Raw genomic sequence first — 21809 nt, 5'->3', positions numbered from 1 at the left:
AGTAAATAATGGTGTTTGGTAGAGTGGATACTTTCTCCTCGTCTTTTTCTTTTAAAATTGCACACCTGATAGTTATGAGATCGTTGCCAGAATGACCCCTACACACACCAGTTATTCTAAGAGGGTGACTCCACAAGGGGGCGCAAATTCCCATTATAAAGCCATTGATTTTACATAATGCCAAGAGAAAATCATTCATCTGTGCAGCCGCACATATTGCAAATATTACCAACTGCCACTTCCACAAACACACATCCTACTCGTTGAAAAGTACATCAGGATTAGGCAAACTTTTGTGATGAATGGCTACATTGTAATCCAACAGCTACATGCAGTTGGCTAGCTAGTTATCCCTACACCACGAAAATGGACTGAACCTTGTAGCCACTTAAAAGTGTCTTCTTGTCGGCTGAGTGCACTCACATCACCCAGAGAAAGGGGTAGGAGTGAGTTGAAAGGAAGAAAAAGAAACTGAACAGCACAGGTGTGACTAAGGGCTTTTGGCTGTAGAGTGCCTTGTAGCGCTGTGGAAATCCTTACGACAAACCATTTGGATATATTCAAGCTACCAAAGGCTTTAAGTGGATATATTTTCATGGCTCAAATATAGAGGTATAATTTATTTTTGAGTGACACTAATTGTGTATGGTGTGGTTTCTGCACATGCAGGAGACACGCAAACATGATCTAAGAGTGGAGAGAAAGGGTTACGTTTTTGGAATATGTGAGGAAGATGAGGAAAAACAAAAATGCAAGTGCCACACAGGAAAGCTGAAGCCGACATTTGAATCCGGAACCTCAGAAATGTGAGGCAGACCAAATGTGTTATTTACCTGTGTACATCATGTAAGCAGGTGTAGAGTCCTATAAAAACATATTTATTTTCATGGAAAACCATTGAATAACACTGAATACAACAGGATTGATCATTCAAGAGTCAATAAAACTTGTTTGTAACGCCAACATCAGAAAGATGTCCCAGAAAACAGGAATCCAAAGCAATGGCTGGTGTCAAGTCATTTTTCCCCCCGTCCTCAATCTCAGGCGTCAACACACCTGTTTAGAAAATTGACAGGTGTGACATCATCTTACAAATGGGCTGGATGTCAACGCCCTTTGTCACCATCTTCATCAAGGACGATCAAGATGGCAAATAGAAATCTCCAAAATGAGCAAGTGGCCATTATGGCTTTGTATTCAGTTAAGAGTCTATTCTATCTTACATTACAGAACCTTAAAATATTGTTTCAGAACCTTTTTTTTTTTTAAACTGCACCTTATTAAACAGACAACTGCATGTAATGGAGTGAAGCATCACAGAAGTAAAGCAGGCATACTGCAAACATAACACACTAATATTTTCTAAAAAAAAAATCAAAACAAAAACACAACAGAGTTTCCGTCCTAAAATATCAACATAAAACAGATTAAAAACCTTGAAGGGGAAAAAAAAAATAAAACAATCTGTACATGTATTTACAAGAAAATAGTAACTATAATACAAGTTTGACTGGCCAAACACAAACACATTCAGTTTTGTCGATCCAAAATGGCGGACAAAACACCTCCAAAGAAGCGAGCCCGCTGCAGCAAACACTTCAGTCATGTTAAGAGTGTTTCTGCATAAAAACACTTTTGACTCTTTTTTGCATCTTTTTTTTTTCTTTTTAGAAAAATCAATAATGTCAATATGGAGTTTATGGAGAAATCCTTGCGGAGGGGGAGGGGTTTCCCATGTTGCGGACGCCAGCGGCTCAGTCTGAAGGCAAGAGGTCGTGCAAGCGAAAGCGCTCTCTGATGTGTGGTCGGACGTCATCGTTCTGATATGAAATCAATATGGCGTCAGTGCAAAAAGGGGGTGGGGGGGTGCGGGGTTATTGGTTAAGTACAGTGAACCACCGCTATTGGCTGAGGATAGGGACGGAACCCTGCAGCCATAATCCGACACCCCACGCAAAAGAGTTTATAACTCCCTTCAGATGCCACATGATGACGGCAAAGAACTACTTTTGTCTTAATGAAGCATTCATCTCACTTCAAATTGTTGGCCACCATATGGCGCCAAGGCAATAATTGCGTAAAAAGTGGGGTTCACTGTACACAATGTTGAGTGTCAACTCTTACCAGCTCCACCAGCTTCTCCAGGAAAGGAACCAGTTTGAGAAGCTCGCTGTCATTTCTATCCACGAACCAGCTCTCGATTGGGATCCCATTGGAGAGCTGATCTCACAGCACACACACACAAAAATAGGTAACAATATTCTGTGAGGTGCATTTCTTTTCACTTTAAAGGGACTTTAAACATGTTCAATATATAATAAAATGTAATTTTTTAAATTAGAAATGGCGATTAATCACATCATTTCCTACTTACGCTGATTTTGCATGAAAACACAATCACATGACACACAATTGAAGAGTCGCAGTTGTTACCTGATAGGCGAAGGCTTGAGGTGAGTTGTCGATTATTATTGTCTTGGAAAGATCCCGTCCCAAAATGTTGAGGTCTTTTATATAATTTCCTTGGACACACACACAGTGCTCACGAAATAGACGGTGTCTGAAAACACACAAATATGTTCACCATTGAGAAAAAAATATGAAGACACACTTTTTTTAAGACTATTTTTGCTCCCCCTAAATCTTACATATTTACTTCAATACTTTTGTCCACAAATATACTTTTGAAAATGTCTCACACACCTGACCAGCTGCTTTTTGGGATCGAGGATGTTGAGCAACTTGTCGGCGTACACTTTCTTTGACGCCGTGAAGAGGATAATCTGAAATTATGGGATGAATTCAGCCCAGAGCAACTTGAGCTATGCAAAAGTCCCGTTGTGTGGTGCGAGAAGAAAACCTTACCTCATACATTTGAGACATGCGCTCGAGAAACTCTCGGAAAAATGGCCTTAATCGCACATATACCTACAAAAACAACAACAACAGGAGAACATTTAATAACCGCAACAAGGAATGAAACATTCACCCATGGGCAGTCGAGAGTTCTTACCTGGTATATTACGTCCTGAAAGAGCACAGGGAACGTCAGCGCGGCATCTTCCAGTTCATTTAAACTGCAGTGAACTAAAGTTTCATCCTGAAAAAGTAGAGACAGTGAAAAATTCATCTACTCACCTTCTAAGAGGACCCCAATTGCAAAAGAGACTCTTGGCTGTTTACCAAGTCGAGGACGAGCGAAAACTCGGGCGTGCTGCGCGTCTTCAAAGGTAGTGCGGGTTTGCGTGTCAGCTGCTCTTCTGTCAACGGTGGCACGTGCTTGATGAAGAAGTACCTTCAAAGCAGATGCCACAAAAAAAAAAAGTCCAGTTACATTTGGAAGGTGGCAAGTTTATTCATGACCAGGCACGGCTTTGGTCAGAAAATGTAACGTATGTTTCAACTGCTGGATTTACCCGGCAACTACTGCCAGCAATGGCCACTGTAGTCAACTCTGCTGCTTTGCCTGTATTCCCCAAAATTTCACGTGTAAATGCCAAAATTTGGATTTGTGTTGAATAATTTAACTAGTGAATAAAGTTATCGAACATGGCTTTGCGATTGAATATACTCAGGATTTTATTGTGACGCTGCTGTGACGCATATCACAATTGTGCCACTTGAGAGCAAGGCATCAGAATTATGTCACCTGAACCGTTCAGTGTAAATCCAGCCTTAGTTGCACTTGAGAAGGATAATCAGGTGACAAATTCATCCATCCATCCATCCATCCATGATCTGAATAGCTTATCCTCAGTTGAAACATTCTGTACTCTCTAAATTTTGTTTTTGCTGCCATCTAGTGGTTAGTTGTTTTGGGTTTTTTTTTTTTGGTTTTTTTAAATGCCGCAATCATTCCCCTCATGTGATTTACGAGTACGGCATATCTCCACTTGGCCCAGGGAGCTCCACTTTTACATTTATGTGATCATTTTGCTTGACAGCTCATTAATCAAGCGTGTGCCGGTACTTGCTTGCACTTACGGGTCAAACACCTCCCAGTCTTCCTCGTACGACGGCTCTGCGGGGGCGGAGGGTAACGTCTGTGGATAGCTGCCATCTGGCAAACAACCAGGAGGTGCTGTTGGAGACAGAAAAGATGGACATTACATAATTTTATTATACATCTATGACGACAACATGTAAAGGTTAAGGAGTATAATGTGCAAAAGACGATCAAAATCAAAACTCGTATTGGAGACGAGACTGTCTGTGTTTGGTTTAGGCCGGTCCCAACATAGGATGTTTCGCGGTTACAAATGCCATGTACTGAACTTGTTTGCACAACGGCGTAAGATTACGTCGTCATGCGGCACGCTTGGTTTCTGCCATTCTTGCAGTTTTTCCATTTGTTTGAGTTTTGTACACTGTGTGTTTTCCATTCAAATATTGACTAGTGCGTTCGTGTAGCTTAGTGATGGACTCTGGCAAGTTCCGGTTTGTGTATAAATTGAGGTTCTGTCATAGCAGACGACACCTCTTTATACATGATGAAAGATGTTTTAAGAATATATTATAGGGCTCATCTATCCGGCCAAACAATATGTTGCACCCTACTTCACATATAAGTGAAGGTTGAAGTAGTTAACCCATAAAGGACTCAAGCGCCTGTCTCAACAGTCCCCCAAAACCGTCGGTCACCTTTGGAATTACCCTTGTAAACCTGAGGTTTTCCCCGAAATTCAACACTTACAAAATGATTAATAGCTCAGCCCCTGTAGCAGACAGAAACATAATTCCAAAAGAATTAAAGAGCTTAGACATGTGCCTTTCACACAGGCAGAATTTATTATTATTTACCGTTTCAATCGAAGATGTAAAAATAACGAGTCAGTGCAGGAGAAGCACTATTTTAATTTAAAAAAATAAATAGAGAGGTGATTACCATCCTCTTTTCTGTTACAAAGACGTCAATATCGTCATTGTCTACAAACCATATCATATCACGTTCGACTGGTTTCACTGGTCGTGCGCGTCGTCTATATAATCACTGCTGTTACTTATCAGAGCTCCCGGCGATCGACGGCGTCCGCCATTAGCCTACCTACGGCTCGAAAAAATTCCACGACATCCTCCGCGGTCTCGCGACACCCTCACGTGTATATTAAGATGCATTGAGTTGGCTAAGAGACGCAGAATTGGATTAAAAAAAAAGACAGTGATGCAACAGCGCTCCCGGCTCTAGTGGTCGAAACGCGGTTATGCGCTCCCGTCCTTAATGGGTTAAATAAAACATTTACAGGTAACCTGGAGGGCTGACGAAGTCTTCGCAATTTTCCACGTTTCCCAAGCAGTGAATTACATGGCTAGACACAAGAGCGCCTGAGTGCGTCGGTTGGTGGTACCTGTTAACGAGGGCATGTCACTTTCAGTCACAATCTCGCCGTCCTCCACGGTGGAGTCGGCGCTCATCTGGAGCCTCTGCGGCAACGGCGGGGCGCCGTGACAAGCGGAGATGCCCCCGGAGGACGTGAGCGTGCTGCTGGGCATTTCCTCGGCCTGCTCGATGTCAAGCTGCTTCATGATCTCCTCTGCCTCCATGGCTTGGCCGGGAGAGTCTGAACCAGGCGTGGCTAAATCAAGGATACCATATTTTTTTCAATGGCTTGCGGAAAATTGACTTTTTACTGCTTCTTTACAAACCCAAGTGTAAAATTATACAAGCAGGTAATTCAAAGAGGAAGTCAACCCCAAAAAATTCTTTACAAGAATATGTTCTATGCGGGCCCACCAGTCAAAACACGTCATTTTGATTAATATTGCGTTCGTGGAATATGAGTTAAGCGATAAAATGGTGGCCGTTTTGGTCCATTTTCACACTTGCTGTCGACCGAAAATGACATCACAGTTGCTCAGGGCTCAGGTAACAACCAATCATGACTCAGCTTCAGAAAACAGGTGAGCCATGATTGGTCGTTTCCCGAACCATGAGAAACTGTTATTTTCAGTCGACAGAAGTGACAAAATGGCTGCCCCTAGAGAGGGCTAAAAACGGGTGGATATTGCTGCTTAACTCATATTCCACAAACGCAATGTTAATCAGAATGCCATTTTTAGACTAGTGAAAGCGCATATAACATATTACCGCAAATAATTTTTGGGGGTTGACTCCATTAAGGACTTGTGTGTCGTTTTACCAATTTTGGTTGCTGGTGAGAAAAAGTTGAAAACGGGAGAGAGGATGGTTCCTAGCAGGGTGGTGTGCGGAGGACTGCTCGCCGCCTCAACTGAAGCTTCTAGTTTGCCGTTTGGTTTTAAGGGTTTGCTGTTGCATGTTATTGTATCTAAATCAAGAAAAAAAACATTCAAAATGGGGAAACCACATATTTCTTCATGGCCGATTTAGTGGGAGGGGTTAAATGCGACGATGTCGTACCTTTACCTGGACTTTTTCGGCAAACTCTAGAGACGGTTTTGTTGGCAAGGCCTCGTGTTTGTGGTGCTGAAGTGATGAGATCGCTTTTAGCGCTGCAATCAATGCGACTCCTCTTGGCAGGAATATCTGGCTCCACCTGCCAAGTATAAAAACAGGGCTACAATGATACAAAACCTTTTGTTGCATTTTAATCTTTTAATACGGGATCACAGTCCCTCTCAGAGGTCAAATTCCCGATTCATTCAAGTTCACTTTCAAAGCTTTTGCAGCACCTTACAGCTGTGGCAAAAGGAACAAAATACCCTATAGCGCACTATTATGAAGAAACAACACTTTAAATAAGCACAAAAACTCTTAATTGCTCATTAACCATGGAGGGGAGAAAAGGGAGGATGACCATAGCGCCTCTCATCAAAGAAGAGTCTTCTTGTATATTAACATGGAGGAATTCTGATTTTGATATTTTTTCTTTTGTCTGGTTCTTTTCTAATTTGTGGGTTGATCTTGGCGCAACAAAGCCATACATCTTTTCAGAAATAAATTCAGAAAGCGTGACATCACACTGGGCCTCGTTCACTAACCGTGTAGTGCGTACACACCAATTTGTGCGCCAAACATGCAAATTAGGGCGCCGCGGGGGCACACTGTCATTTACAAGGAATTCTGATTCATCCACATATGCACAGGGGTAGGAAGAAAATGGGCCAAGAACGCACACATCGTCAACTCGACAGTGCTTTTGCATATACGCTTAACGTGTGAGCAGGGTACGGACATTCCTACGCATTTATTAATGCATGAGACCCATTGTCATTTAAAAGATGAATTGCATTGAATTGAATTAGTATGATGCTTTTCAATCAAAGAACTGACATCACAGGCAGAATGTGAGCAGGGTGACCCCAACTGGACAAAAGTCATACCTGCACCTCACATCCAGATTTTGTAAAGGTGATGTTGATTAATAACACAAAATCTAATTTTATCCGATTTCTCAGTGAATTAATGGACTAATCGGGAGAATACTTCATAGCCTCATTCAAAATCAGCTGTGTGTGTGTATCGTGAGGCTTACCTTGACAGGGTCACCCCGGATAAACTTCTTGATGGTGGACAAGAGGCCCGTTTCATTCTTCGGCATTCTGCCTCGGGCTCTCAGTGGGGGCGCCTCCACTGCACAGCGTTTCCTTTTGGCCTGGGACGTAGGGGCTCGACGGCCTAAGGTGGGCTGCTGAGGAGCTTTACGCGCTCTCAGCCGCATCATGCTCCAGCATCACATAGAAGATTCTGACAAGAAGTGTCCAAAGTTTTATTTACACTCAGAAAAAAAAAACAAAAAAAAAAACCTTGAAGATTGTGCTGTTTTGACTGACATTGTCAGGTGTGTATTAATTTCACAGAGTTTGCTATTGTGGATGTAGAAGTGTCAGGAGGATGAATAACATTTTTTATTTATAATAGATCTCTGGTGGACAGCTATGGAGACGGAGCATTTTCAAAAATCAAAACTAACAAACCCGCTCTAAAAATGTACTGAATTTCAAAAGCTCAAGTCAAAAGGAAATACATTTTTAAAAACTGGTGTTTTCATGCAAACATATGTCTGTTTTATTTCAATATTTAATGAATTAAGGTTTAGTCTGGAAAAAAGGTTTGGGAAATAACGGCTTTAGTGTTCTCTTTACATCACTTGCAGTAACTCATCTGCTTCCATTGCGGCGCAGCCGATGTCAACATTCCCTCATGTTGCTCACTCGTGTCTACACCAACTACATTTTGACGATCAATTCTGTTAATCGATAGTCGAAATGTGCCAAATGTTATGTGTGGTCACTTTAGGTTGCGACCATCCTTGCCGAATATCTTCAAAAATGTGATTTTAACAGTAACGCCGAATGCCCTTACCATAAACATTCGGACACCTGAGACGTCAGCGATGGTTTACATTTGCCCGCCGCTGTGTAACTTGACGCGGACAATCGCCGCCAGTGGAACGTGGACGAGACCGCGACAATACCCGACTTGTTTTCACTGTTCGTCCATCAATATGTCAACGTTGCCGGGTACCTCCGGTCAGTTTAGCCGCTAACGTTTAGCCACGATTAGCTTCCAGGCTAACAAACCGAGAGGCAAACGGTGACATTTTGGATACATGAGCACTTTCAAATGTGCGTTTAGCAAGCTAACGCGTCCTTGACTTGGCAGTCAAAACAGAAAGATTTCTCAACGCTACGATCTGGCGTCGTTTTGTTTCCTTCCACGACTATTTTCAGCCATTAGACTACGCCCCCTTCGCTGGCTAGCAGCTACCTAGCACACAAGCTAAGCGGAGAGGGACAAACACTTCTCGATTCACACATGTTGACGCCGTCCTTGTACTCACAGAAAATGGACGAAGCGCTTTCAAAACGTCCCGCGGCGTTGTCAGCTCTGCGGCCGGGAAGCCGCCGGACAACCCCCCCGCCGGAGGTCGGAGCGTCTACCCGCTGCTCGCCCAGTGGCGTCTGTCGCTGTCGTTAGTTAGTATTCACAGATCGGCCATGTCTGCAGACGCCATTTCCCGCCTCCTCATCACAAACATTCGCGAGTGCGCGCGAGAATGCGACAGACGCGCGCGCGAACCAACGTGGCGTGGAGTCGACAGAAGCAGCCCTCGAGCGCACCGTGGACACAGCTTCCACCTATGACCACTTAAAACATCAGCTTAAAAAACACTAGTTGAAATCGAAAGGAAAAAATTCTAACAAAATAAAAGACCAATCTGAACGTAGCGAGGTATGGTGGCACACCCAGATTCACCAATCCATGGATGTTTTCCAAATATATTTTTTAAATATGTATTTTGTTGGAGGAGGCAACCCCCGTTTTTCGTGGAAAGGGCACATTCGAAGTGTATTAGGTTTTCTGAGCATTTTTGGGAGTTTACACTCCCCCCCCAACACACACACACACACACACACACACAATGCATTACAATTGACGCGGATCTTTGCAATTCGAGGGCCGGCCGGGTCCCTATCTCCCGCGAATAACGGGAGTCAATGCAGCAGAATAGAAAGGTTATTTAAGCCTAAAACACATTTTCTCTTTCCTCAATTATTGAAATGTTCTTGAATTATTTAGAGTAAATAACATTTAATCTAGACCTAATTGTAAAAATGGGCATCTCATTGTGTCAGGATATATTTTATAACATACATTTAGGGGCCATGCTACACTTTGTGTAGTACTTATTTATTTAATTAACATATTTATTTATATCTTTGATGTCCTTTTATCAGGTTTGCAAGATAATTTGGGTGTAAATGACCAAGATGCTGTTTCTCAAGCTATTGTATTAGTTGGTTCAAAACGCTTGACAGATGAGACAGGTGGATTTCACATTAATATTCGATATGTAAATATGGTTTGGTCTGAATGGATCGCTGTTATGCTTAATTTGAAAATGGGAAACAACATGAGGACACTCAGCCTTCGTACCATATTACCAAACTTGTATCTCCCAGTCACTGAAGACTCTAATTTGTCAGTGGTGTCCAACTTATGGCTCGTGGAACCATATGCAGCCCGTCCTAATTCTTAGCAGCCTGATACTAAAATTTACAATTATCAGTCCATGTTGTTTCCTACATTGTACTTCATTACTATAGGTGGCAAAGGAGGAAAAGAAAAGATTAAGAACAAATTCATTGTCATCTTTCACATCCCTGTTTTCCACCACACATCACTAAAATAGTAACAACATTTTATTCATAACACTGCGATGAATGAAGATAATTGAGTTACAGCTGTCAGCAGCAAATAGCGTGATTTGTGATGGTTAACTCCATTTTGTGCTCCGTGTCACAGTCACCTTACTCAGGTCACCTTAACACAGATCGATGGTTGTGTAAGTGTAAGAAAAGTAATTTCAACTGATGACAATGATAATGAATCATAATGAAGTTTTCACAGGTGGCATAAACATGATGAAAAACAATAATCCAGTGAACAAAACTAATTGTTACATTCATAGCAATACAATTGCAGAAACTTGTAATGCTTTGTATGTTATTTGAACCTTGCCACAACCATGCCAGATGAGTAATAATTTAACAATATTCTACATTAATATTGTATTCCTTAATTACTAAATCATGCCCGTGTCAATACAATTTCTACATGATTATCTTACTGTAAAAAAAAAAAAAAAAGAAAAAAGGATCAAATTAGATTGTACAGGTGTATCTAATGTTGTGGTAGGTGAGTTCATACACCTCCCGCCAATATATTGTTTTGGTTTTAAACACAGCAGCCATGCTGAGCAAGTAAAATGTTTTAGTGAGTCAATTTTTTCTTCATTTAGCATATTATGCTCTCTTTAGCTGAATATAAACAAGAAATGACATTTTATTCTTTGATAATATACAGTCAGAGCGAAATCTTACTTATATTCTGTTGAGTAAAAGCGGCTTTTCAAATATGCACAATGATCATTCATCGTCAGCAATCATTTCATTCCAAGATGCAGGAGTTTCCTGAATGGTTCTGGTCCGCCCCATAAGCCCCTGAAAAGGACACAACAACACAAAAGGGAAAGAATCAAATGGGTATACAATTGGAAGGGGCTAGTGCTATATGGTGAAGTATGAACATACCTGAGGAGCCCATGCCAGTAGAGGTGCGGCATCACATCAGCTTTCATGTGGTACATGAGTCTCCTTTCCTTGGCTTGGTTGATGGGGAATGTTTCCAGTGGTTGACCGTTGTAGTCAAACTCGGCCAGAACAACTGTGTTGTAGCTTGTAACCAATGGACATGATGTGTAGCCGTCGTACTATACGGACAGAAAGGTGAATATATACCGTATATGTTGAAAAAACATTTATTTTGACGCTAACTCTGTTTTTGCTGAGTCCATGCATCACGCACAACAATTCATTACCTTTTTATCTGGTTTCTCATTTTTCAATATCTTTTTGATGGTTCTGTTCAGAACAGCAGACTGTGCAGCTGAAATGAGAAAACAAATGTCAACTTTGTTTTGTAGCAAGTAACATTCCTTTAGAACTAAATCAATTTAAAAAAGCTGAAAAATACAAATGGAAATACAGATGGAAAAACAAGGAAACACCCAAACACATAAAATGGGGACTCACTGTCAAGCCATATCTTAAATGCATGATCAGGAAGCTCATGATAACCTGTATTAAAGGGAAGTCAACCCAGCTATATTTTTTTCAAGAATATGTTCTATGCAAACCCACTAGTCGGTACAAGGCATTCTGATAAATTTTGTGTTTTAGTGGAATAAGAGTTAATCCATCCATTTTTAGCCATCACTGGGGGCGGCCATTTTGTCACTTCTGTCGACTGAAAATGACACCACCACTGCTCAGGGCTCAGGTAACGACCAATCGCGGCTGACCTGTTTTCTGAAGCTGAGCTGTGATTGGTCATTACCTGAGCTCTGAGCAGTTGTGATGTCATTTCCAGCCGACCGAAGTGACAAAATGGCCGCCCCCTGAGATGGGTAAAAATGGGTGGATTTAGCTGCTTAACTCATATTCCACAAACAGAATATTAATCAGAATGCCGTGTTTCAACTTGTGGGCCTGCTGGGAACATATTCTTGAAAAAAAATATGTTTGGGTTGATTTCCTCTCAGTATTTTTTGTGTGGTTAAGGTCAGTTGTCCAGTATGGAATCTGTTTTAACTGTTTTTCACTTTTATAAAATGAGTAGAACAAATTTATGACACCGACACAGCATATCACACTAGATCTTGACTTACCAACAGCAGCAGCCGTTTTTGAAGTAGGCAAGTTTGTACAGTCTCCAATCCCGAATACATTTGGGTACCTCTTGTGTTGAAGGTTTTCCTTGTCAACATCCAACCAGCCAGCCTCATCGGCCAGCAGGCTGCCTTTTATCACAGAGTTGGGTCCCATTGGTGGGGTGACATGAAGCATATCATACTAAAAAAAAAAAAGGACAAACTATTACTCAGGTACAAGGGATTTGGTTGAAAAGTCCCTTCTTTTTGTTTTTAGGAAGTAGGATTCCACATAAGAACTCAAAATTACAACTGTCAGCAAAAACATACCCGTCATCACCAGTTAACAAACAGAAGGTCAAGTTTGTTGCCAAATCCAATCGCCATTGAAGACTGTGTTGTTATGAAATGCGCTATATAAATAAAATTGTATTGTATTGTTTTATTGTTTTTACAGTCGTTAACTGCACTTGAATGTTAGGACACACTTGAAAGCGCACTCATTTTGTAAAAATTCGAATTGATTTGTTTCCACTTACTAAAAAGAAAAGGCGAATACTCATCTTAAGTTTTTTTCCCTCCCTTTCTGGGATATGCTTTACTTTACCATGACACAAAACACAGGTTATATTCCAGCATTAATTTGCATCAAATTACACATAAATAATACAGTTAAATATTATTTTCTTTTCAGATAATGCAATAGTAAAAGTATATCCTCTAGGAGGAAATGCCACTTTAAACATAACCTTTCATGAATTTTAAAATTCAAGAGTTAATAAATTAAAAGTCACTGTTTGTAACACTAAAGGTGATGATTCCTCAGAAGGCTGACTGTCCCTAAAAAAATGCATCCTAAGCACAGACTGTAATTTTGGTAAGAAAAATAAACAGGAAAAAAAATGCAACCAGTTGGGAACAAATTTGCTTGACAAAATAGTTCACGCTTGCTTGAAATTTGTTTGAAAGCAAGTCAATTAAATGGGAGGCATTGCGATACTTTAATAGTATTGGTAAGCCGTATATCGTGCAACCAAAATTTATGGGCATTATAGTATCAGCGGGGGCAAGCACAGGGGCATTTCCATACACCAGATGAGAAGCCAGGGTTGAATTCAAACACTGAACCCCAGAACCGTAAAGCAGACATAATAACTGCCATGCTGCCTCAGTGGAATTTAAGTTTTAAAATCAATACACTGAATTTGTGTAAACCAAATTGAATTGCATTGAAAAGAGTTACCTGAAAGACAGTGGTCTCGCCCGGTTTGTCAAGATTCTCAAACACAGCTTCTTGTTTGTCCGCGCGCACTTCAATCAGGTTCTGCCTCAAGTTCACTTTGATATCACGTTGCTTCACAATGTCCCAAAGTGAGTCAGCATATTTCTTAACCCCAAAAATCACAGGAAGCGATGTGTTGTAAACTATATTGGCCTTTGCCCGCTTTCCTGTCTTCACACAAACACACCAAAAAAAAATTACTATGGAAATACTGATAGAGTTTTAATGATGTGCAAAATTCCCATACCTTTCTGAGGAAAGCATCTGATAGGTACATAATCTTCTGTGGTGCTCCGGCACATTTAACAGGCGTGTTTGGGAAGGAGAACACAGCATTGCCTTCTTTAAAAGCCTGTAAAGCTGCCCACGTTTTGTCCACAGTTTCAACAGAATAGTTGGACCCAATCTTAGGATGCTCAAATCCCTCAGGAAGCCCTTTAATCTAGAGTACAAAACAAGGTTCATAACATGCCGCTAAAAGGTAAAACTAGAAATAAAGCATATCCTTACCTTCTCAAAATGAAGCTGCAAACCAAGAGCCACAATCAGATAATCATACGACATCTGCAATTGGGAGCAACGGTCACGTCATTAAATATTACAACGTGCAACTTGCACGTTAAACAAGTTTATAGCCTCAAAGCACACATACGGTCACGTCAAATAAAGCAAACATACCTCAGTCCCGTCATCAGTGCGGACAGTGTTTGTGTCTGGGTTTATCTCCGCAACTTTAGATTTCACCAGCTTGACACCTGATGGCATAACACTTGATGTGGGCCTTCCTGATGAAGCAACAGTTTTAGCACCAGCACCAACCAGAGTCCACAGAGGTTGATAGTAGTGCATCTGAAGAGTCAAATAGCGTTTGCATCATGGTGCACAAATCAGAAGAATGAATCTTTTGAGTCATGAGGTGTGCTTGCCTCACTGGGCTCCACTACAGCCACATTCTCAGCTCCCAGCATCTTCTTCATGCGTGCAGTCATTGCAATTCCTCCACTTCCTCCACCAAGCACCAACATTTTGTAATGCTGTTTGGCAGGGGAACGACTGCTTGTGTGTAGATGAGAGGCGCAAAAGCCCACAGAACGACACAAGGCAGCCATCCTGTGCCAAGGAAGACAAGGACAAAATGTCACTTGGATGAGCCTCACACAACTGAATTTTGGTCCTCAAAAAGCAACTCCTCATTGTTCTTGCTAGAAGTTAGCCACATGTCACAGGCGCTGATGGCGGCATCAATCAAGACATAACATTTTTTAAATGATCGCATTTAACATAGTGTTTGCCACCATCTGTTGCTTTACGTCACCTCGAGCTAAAGCGCAATAACGTTTATAACGGTAAACACACAGGTACGTTTTCACACATTTGAGGTCAACTAAAAAAAATCTTGTATCATACTTACATTGGCATGTAAGATAGGTACCTCCTTATACGCCCAGCGGGTAGAAAATATGTATTTGTGGTTTGACTACTCGAGCAAGAGAAGAAGAGCGGGTTCCGAAATGAACTTTCAACACACTTCCCTGACTGACAGGCCCCAGGGTCACGCCCACTCAAGCATCCACCAATGAGATGCGATGCCAGCATATCAACGGTGGGAAGTGCTGACAACTGGACTTGCTACTGGATCCTCGTTTTCCAGTGCAACGAAAACTGTTTAAAAAAAAAGTACAATCACTCATCTTCAATGTGATACTAGAACGTCGAATGAAAAAACAAGTTTAACAACCGGCAATGCTTTTGCGGCTTTATCTTTTTTCTTCAGATTTGAATGAAACATCTTTTGACCCGTCCTGACTGCTGGTCTTTGTTTCTTGTACTATGCTAACATGAGTGTTTGTATGAATATTACTGCTGTCTGTGACAATTTACTTTCCCTTCAAGGGATGTAAAAAAAAAACAAAAAAACATTCATGTACGGTATTTATTAACCCATAACAACATTCTTTTCATTAACCATGTTTGAACACAGGGCCCCTTTACACAGCTGAGGAAAATATCTAATCCTGTCAATAACAACCACATATTTGTTTTATCATGTGTTTATTACAGCTGTTCGCATCTCTTTGTGTTCACTGGACACATTCAACACAAAACCAAATGTCTTTAAAAAAATTTAACAAACAATCATTGCAATAAGACAATGCAACGTGAACATCACAGAACACACTTTCGGGAGTGGATTCTGGACAAGTCCTAGCGTGTTAAGATCTAAAATGTTTCCTTTTTGTTTGTGCATTCCAGGCATCCCTCCATATGTGGGTGTGATCTCATTCACAGAATAGGTCGAGGCTGTTGGGTAAGCAGAAGTCCGAAGCGTTTCTTCAGGGTCACCCGATGTCGAGAGAACTTGTCATCTGGTGAGAAGCGGGCTGGGTGGGCCGAGCTGGTGGGCTGCCCGTTAGGTGCCACTTTCTGTCAATAGGGAACGAAACAAAACAAGATAGCTTAATTCAGTGTTTCCCAACCTTTATTGAGTTAAGGTACATATTTTAGATCTCACGACACACCACTTAGCAAAACAATGCAGAAAAAGTGGATATACAGGTTGATTATGTATCATCTGTCATCTTGTGGACGAGTACTGTATTTGATTGTTTTGCCTGTTACAATACGTGGTTGGCATAGTTAATGATCAAAAACAGTTTTTTCTTGTCAAAATAATTGACTCTGGATAACTTCCTGCGGAAAACATTATGATCTCTCACAGCACACTGATGTGCCACAGTTGAGAATCACTGTGTTAATTACTGTAAAAAACACAGCATATTTAATCTCCTTTAAGAATGAATATGAACCTGATCTGAGGGACAGTATTACATGTATTCCATATTTTTATTGGACTTTTTATTTCATTTGACCACAAATCTAACATACACATATTATTAGCATTGCCGCCAAGAGAAATCCAACGAAATGAAAAGAAAATGTTGGGAATGAATTAAAACAATTTAATCGAACAAATATTAGAAATTCAACTCTAGGAGGTTCAAACTCATCTTTGCTAATAATGGTGGCTTATCTTTTTGCTTTAATAGGATTACACAAAGGCTTCTGACAATACACAGAGACCAGACAATGTGATTCCTTGCACAAAACTGTGACATCACCTTAAAGGGAGTATGTATCATACAGTCACCTTTAAAGATTTTAGCAAAATGGTCATCACTGTGGTTGTAGTTTACAGAACTGTAAAGCCATAATGCACCATACTAAGAGACGTTCCTCTCTCCCATGTGATTGGGGTAACCAAAATATTCGACACAGCTCTCAGTTTGATGCAGTACAACAACAAGCGTAAACTTAAGCAGGCTCAAAAAAGGTTTGACTGGGGAATGCGAGTTCGCATGACGAATTACAACATAGCATTACCTTCAAGGTGTAGACTCTGTCCCCATTCTCGTCCTGGTAATATTGCAAGAACATCTCGACAATCAGCAAAGAGCAAACAACAACAACAAAATGCAGTTATTTTTGTCCGTATAGTACCACGTTTTTGAAAAAAAAAAATGGAATGAAAGAGCGGATATCCGGTTTAAAGAATGTAAGCCGCTAAGCCTTCTGGGACATTGAGTTTTTTTACACAATGCAATTTTTGTGACATAAAAACAGATACTGTAATATAAATGTGTGTGTGTGTGTGTGTGTGTGTGTGTGTGTGTGGTGGCGGGGGCCATTAAATAACATGTACAATTCGATTGGAAAAATATGTCATGTCATTTTCCAAACCGCTTATCCTATACAGGGTCGCGGGGAGTTGCTGGAGCCTATCCCAGCCGTCAACGGGCGAAGGCAGACTACACCCCGGACTGGTCGCCAGCCAGTCGCAGGGCACACATAGACACTGTCACTGAGCGGGAATCGATCCCACGCTGCCCGCACACAACTCGGGCGTGTGTACCACTACACTATCAGCGGACGATTGGAAAAATATATATAAGATAATATTTTCAAAAGGGTCGGTAAGGGGATATGGCTGTAGTATAAGAATTAACCACCCACGCGGTAAAACCGGAAGTTTAATTAAATGCATTATAAATAATAACATTTAAATATTACATTAATTTTCTGTTGCGAGTCCGTCCCTCTGGAATGATCTTCCATTAAATGTTCGGCAAGCGCCCTCTCTGTCCACTTTGAAAACTCGTTTGAAGACACATTTGTATTCTTTGGCTTTTGGCCCAACATGAGACTGACACTGTTCTGCTGTTTTCTGGTGTCCACTGTATATGTGTCAGTATCATTAATTTGTGTTTTAATTTACTGCTTTCACTGTCTTTGCTGTTATATTATTGATATTTTATGTTATATGCAAAGTGCTTTGTTACAGCTGCATCTGTTGTCTATTGTGCTATATAAATAAATATGTATTGTATTGTATTAATAATTAAAATAAACTATTTTAAATACAAATTTCAATTTTAACTCATTTCGAAAGTTCAATACTGTATGTGCCAATTTGCCACTTTCTGTCGACTGAAAATGACATCACAGTTGCTCGGGTAATGACCAATCGTGAGTACGTGACTCAGCTTCAGAAAAGAGGTGAAGTTAGTACTTGAGGCGCAAAGAACATGTTATTGAAAAAAAAAAAGATTGACTTTCCCTTTAATGCTTGATCCTGATACTGCTCTTTTTTGCTGCTAGGCTCAACAAGAAAACACGCAGTTTCGGTTGAAATTACATCTTAAAAAATCATTTCCAGTCATCCGTTTAGAGAACGTTTCTGTTTAATAGCTCTTCTTTTGATTTTAAGTCAATTGAATCAATAAATTGGATAAACATAAGCAACCTTCATGTCCAAAAAATAAAACAAGGCACACTTTGGTAAATGTAGCTTGATTCAAGTTAATTCCAAATTGCATTGATTTGGAACCGTACATGCTAGAGAACCTATCCACCTGTTTCCTGGTTCTGCAGACCAATATTTAGGTGGCCAGAGGTCACATAAGACAACAACAATATAAATCCATCATGAATTTAGAGCAAACAAATGAGAAGAAAGTGAGCTGGACCACAATAAATCCAAAATGAGTATGACAAAGGTAGCAAAAAACACATTATCCATTGCAAAAATATATGAGTACCAAAAAAGTTTCCTTTTATTTCCCTGAATAAATTCAGATTTGTCTCTTAAATGTTGCTACCTCAGTGATTTCATGTTTTTTTTTTGAGTGAGTGCATACTGTATATCGTCGCTGTCCAGCATGTGAAAAACACATCTCAAATTTGGGAAACTTTTTTAATTTATGCAATGTCTGTAACGCGGAAACACCAAAAAATAAGAAAAATGAAAAAAAATGGAGATAAGTGTTTTTCACATGTTTTAGATAGAGTTATGGCAACAACAATACACAACAATATCAATTCTCTAGATAAATTGCAGCGCCTCCTCCAGGCTTTGATTCAAACAAGCTTTGTTTTTCCATTGCTGCTCTTTGTGGATTAGGGAGGTAGTAGGCTTCCCTCACTGCTTGTAAAAATGACTGGACTTTATCACTGGGAACCATGGACACAGCGCAGCCACCCCAACCTGCTCCTGTCAGACGGGAGCCCGTAGCACCCGATTTCCTGTCAGCATGGCAAACAAAAAGCTGTTTAATCGATGTTGCTTTTATAACGATAGGGGTTATAAACTTCTGATTGGCTGACACTTCATTCGTTGTACATCAACAGTATCTTAGAAGATCCAATTCAAGGAATGGATTAAGACAGTCTGTCTTAAAAAAATAAATCCTCAACTTTAGTTAACACAATCAGTGATATTTGTAATAAGATATTCCTATATTTTCTGCATTTTCACCCAATCTGTGAAGACATTTTCTGATGTGTTCTTATGGCCTCTTTAACTGATCTAATGTATAAAATTACACTGTTTAGAAAGACACAAAAAATCCCTACTCAAGACTCAATTATATCTTAAAGTTAAGTCTACATTTTTTGGAGTGAGACTTTGTACTTACAGGCAAATATCCACCAGTTGATCCAGTTCAGGGCAGCTGCACTCATAAAGATCTCTGCAGCTCTCGTGGCTCTGGTTCATCAGGTCACCCAGTAACTGGATGGACTCAGTAGGTGCACAATCACACACGTTCTTGAAGCGCAGCACACGTGCAGCTTCGCTGTATACATGCTTGGCTCGCTGGTACAGCTTGAAATGTGTTACTGGCAGTGACCCATAAATAAAAATAAGATCAAAATCACATCCATGCTTCTCATTGTCTTTGTTGCAGTGTTCCTGCTGTTTCTTTACTGACCGTGTTGAGTATTTGCGCTGAGCAATTCTGTGGAGAACTGCTGGGAGGTGATGCCCAGAGCCTGACAGATCTCCTCTCGGCTGTACGGCTCAGGATGTAGAACGTCCTCCACCAGAGCCAGCATCTCCTCCAGAGATGCATTAATCTTCGTCTGAACCTGGGCCAGCTTCAAAAACCCTTTCTGGTTCAGCCCTTTGGCTTGGGCCAGCATCTGTGCTCACAACATCATAGGCAAACCTCACATGCATCCCTTTTGATTGATTTCTACATGTGAAAACACACATTATATCTTGAATTTTTTTTATATTCTTAACAAATAAATTACACATTGGACTCCTCCATGAGCTTATACCTTTGTTGCGATCCGACATTCCACCACGCGGATGTTGAAATGAGAAGATGCCGCTTTATTCATCTCCACACAGCAGTTGGAAATCACAAACACAGCACCGTCAGGGAGTTGGACATCAGTGGCTGTCAAAGGCTCAAACTCAATCAGTTTTGCCTGTTGAGGAGCACATCATACACAGCAAATTCAGTCACTGTGTCATGGACCTGCTGGTAAAATGTGACATAAAACATTTTACATACGGTTCCTTTCTCTGCCAGGAATGAGATGGACTGGTCCATGCCTCCTCCCTCGGTGCCGATGTAGCGCTCACATTTGGTGCATATCTCTGCGAGAGCTACCTAAAATACAGATGAGGAATATGTTCGTTAAGCAGTTCCGCTGGTTGTTATCATAGTATTTAGGAATTAGTAGATTTAGGATTACCTTGGAGAGGTACTTCTGATTTGCCTCCATTGTTACGAGCCCAGCACAACAAACCAGGGCACTAGAACTGGACAGGCCCGAGCTTGGCGGAATGTTTCCATCGATGACACACGCCATTCCTGGTAAACGTGTGATCCCAAACTTCTCCTGTTGTGAACATGAGAGGTTTAATAGTGCACTTATGAAATATGGACCTTACATTTGGTAAACAGGACAGTCTGGTCAAGAAGGGTCATGTCATACCTGTATGCCTTTAACTCCACATAGGAAATAATAATACCACTTCGGGTTAGCTCTGTCAATAACAATTTCCTCTGAACAGGACACAGTGATATTGCTGCAGAATAAAACCGGACAGCGATATATATACAGTATATATTTTACAGTATTATGCTTTATTATGCTTATGCTATAAAATATAAGATGCTTATATAATTATGTATACAGATGGAAAAATGTCAGGTCTTACTTGTAGAGAGGATTTGTATTGGCCAGCTGGATTGTCCCTGAATTATTTACTGAGACGGCAGCAAAGATATTCTGTTCAATGGCCATCGGAAGCACAGAGAAGCCGCAGTAATCAATGTGCTCCCCTGTTATATGGAAGAAAATGAGGAAAACCAGCAGAATTAAATGTAAAACCAGATAATTAACACATACTAATGCATATTTTCACCGATCCGCATATAAGAAATGCATACAAAAAATAGCGACCATGTCAGCTCTTGTTTTTTTATTATTTAAATCATCCAATAGAGTCATTGAAGTTACACAGTCTGTATCCGCTACCAAATACACATTCAGTTACCTATGAGATTGACTCTTCCGGGTGCACATGCATAGAAAACAGGTGATCCTCCATACTGTCTTTCAAAAACATTTTTCAAGTTTTGCAGCCTACAGAAAGAAAGAAAGAAAGAATACGTTAGGAAGCAAACAACTAAGTCATTACCTTAACGGCTTAACGTCTATGTACCTGTAGAAACTTACCTTTCATCGTCAATGACCGAAACTTTCAGCTTGGGAGGATTAGTGTCCATTTTTCGATGAAATCACTATGAATGCACTCTTGTGTCACGCAGAACAGCTGAGTTCTGTCTGGCATCCTGGCAGTGATCAGCTGACGGGATGCTGATAGTGCTGAATCAGAGTCAGTAGTTACCCGTGTGTTGAACGCCGACCCATTCAAACTGACATCTAAAGCTGACTCTGGAACAGTAGCTAAGTGAGCGATACAAACATGAAAACCCTTATTGAATGAAGAAGGCGGGACCAACCAATCGTAATGAGAAACGCAACTCTACAAAACTGACGTCATAATATAGGTCAAGAATGGCGGTTGAAAAGAAGACTAC

General features: G+C 40.7%; 4 protein-coding genes across 6 annotated transcripts; all 4 read right to left on the bottom strand.

Annotated features, from left to right (window-relative positions):
- Positions 1-857: 857 nt before the first annotated feature.
- On the bottom strand, positions 858-9957 carry ctdspl2a (CTD (carboxy-terminal domain, RNA polymerase II, polypeptide A) small phosphatase like 2a). 3 transcript variants are annotated; one of them, XM_086028851.1, is made up of 13 exons: positions 8760-9957; positions 7452-7663; positions 6377-6512; positions 6138-6284; positions 5346-5573; positions 3985-4081; positions 3184-3295; positions 3014-3100; positions 2866-2928; positions 2704-2783; positions 2434-2560; positions 2125-2220; positions 858-1820 (listed from the first exon to the last, which is right to left on the bottom strand). In XM_086028851.1, exons 2-13 carry the CDS (start codon positions 7638-7640, stop codon positions 1755-1757), a joined length of 1428 nt encoding a protein of 475 aa, XP_085884977.1. In that variant the 5' UTR covers positions 7641-7663; positions 8760-9957; the 3' UTR covers positions 858-1754. The 3 variants fall into 3 exon arrangements, with proteins under 3 accessions (XP_085884977.1, XP_085884979.1, XP_085884978.1); XM_086028853.1 differs by having other exon boundaries at positions 6383-6512; XM_086028852.1 differs by lacking the exon at positions 8760-9957 and adding an exon at positions 8282-8629.
- A 152-nt stretch (positions 9958-10109) lies between these two features.
- Positions 10110-14978, bottom strand: sqor (sulfide quinone oxidoreductase). The gene is made up of 10 exons (XM_086028854.1): positions 14825-14978; positions 14340-14523; positions 14092-14262; positions 13924-13977; positions 13661-13855; positions 13375-13584; positions 12150-12333; positions 11301-11368; positions 11014-11192; positions 10110-10923 (listed from the first exon to the last, which is right to left on the bottom strand). The coding sequence occupies exons 1-10, from the start codon at positions 14830-14832 to the stop codon at positions 10866-10868; spliced, it is 1311 nt and encodes a 436-aa protein (XP_085884980.1). The 5' UTR covers positions 14833-14978; the 3' UTR covers positions 10110-10865.
- A 470-nt stretch (positions 14979-15448) lies between these two features.
- On the bottom strand, positions 15449-16961 carry LOC147148861 (H/ACA ribonucleoprotein complex subunit 3-like). The gene is made up of 2 exons (XM_086028669.1): positions 16795-16961; positions 15449-15837 (listed from the first exon to the last, which is right to left on the bottom strand). Exons 1-2 carry the CDS (start codon positions 16846-16848, stop codon positions 15697-15699), a joined length of 195 nt encoding a protein of 64 aa, XP_085884795.1. The 5' UTR covers positions 16849-16961; the 3' UTR covers positions 15449-15696.
- A 1173-nt stretch (positions 16962-18134) lies between these two features.
- Positions 18135-21804, bottom strand: galk2 (galactokinase 2). The gene is made up of 10 exons (XM_086027783.1): positions 21445-21804; positions 21263-21351; positions 20924-21047; positions 20698-20791; positions 20455-20601; positions 20271-20369; positions 20032-20184; positions 19680-19890; positions 19386-19587; positions 18135-18993 (listed from the first exon to the last, which is right to left on the bottom strand). The coding sequence occupies exons 1-10, from the start codon at positions 21492-21494 to the stop codon at positions 18786-18788; spliced, it is 1377 nt and encodes a 458-aa protein (XP_085883909.1). The 5' UTR covers positions 21495-21804; the 3' UTR covers positions 18135-18785.
- Between the last annotated feature and the right edge of the window lie 5 nt (positions 21805-21809).

This window comes from Filicampus tigris, chromosome 4, assembly GCF_054856515.1.
Source record: "Filicampus tigris isolate MCC_2025a chromosome 4, RoL_Ftig_1.0, whole genome shotgun sequence".
NCBI lineage: Eukaryota > Metazoa > Chordata > Actinopteri > Syngnathiformes > Syngnathidae > Filicampus > Filicampus tigris.
This window is presented reverse-complemented; position numbering and strand designations above follow the sequence as displayed.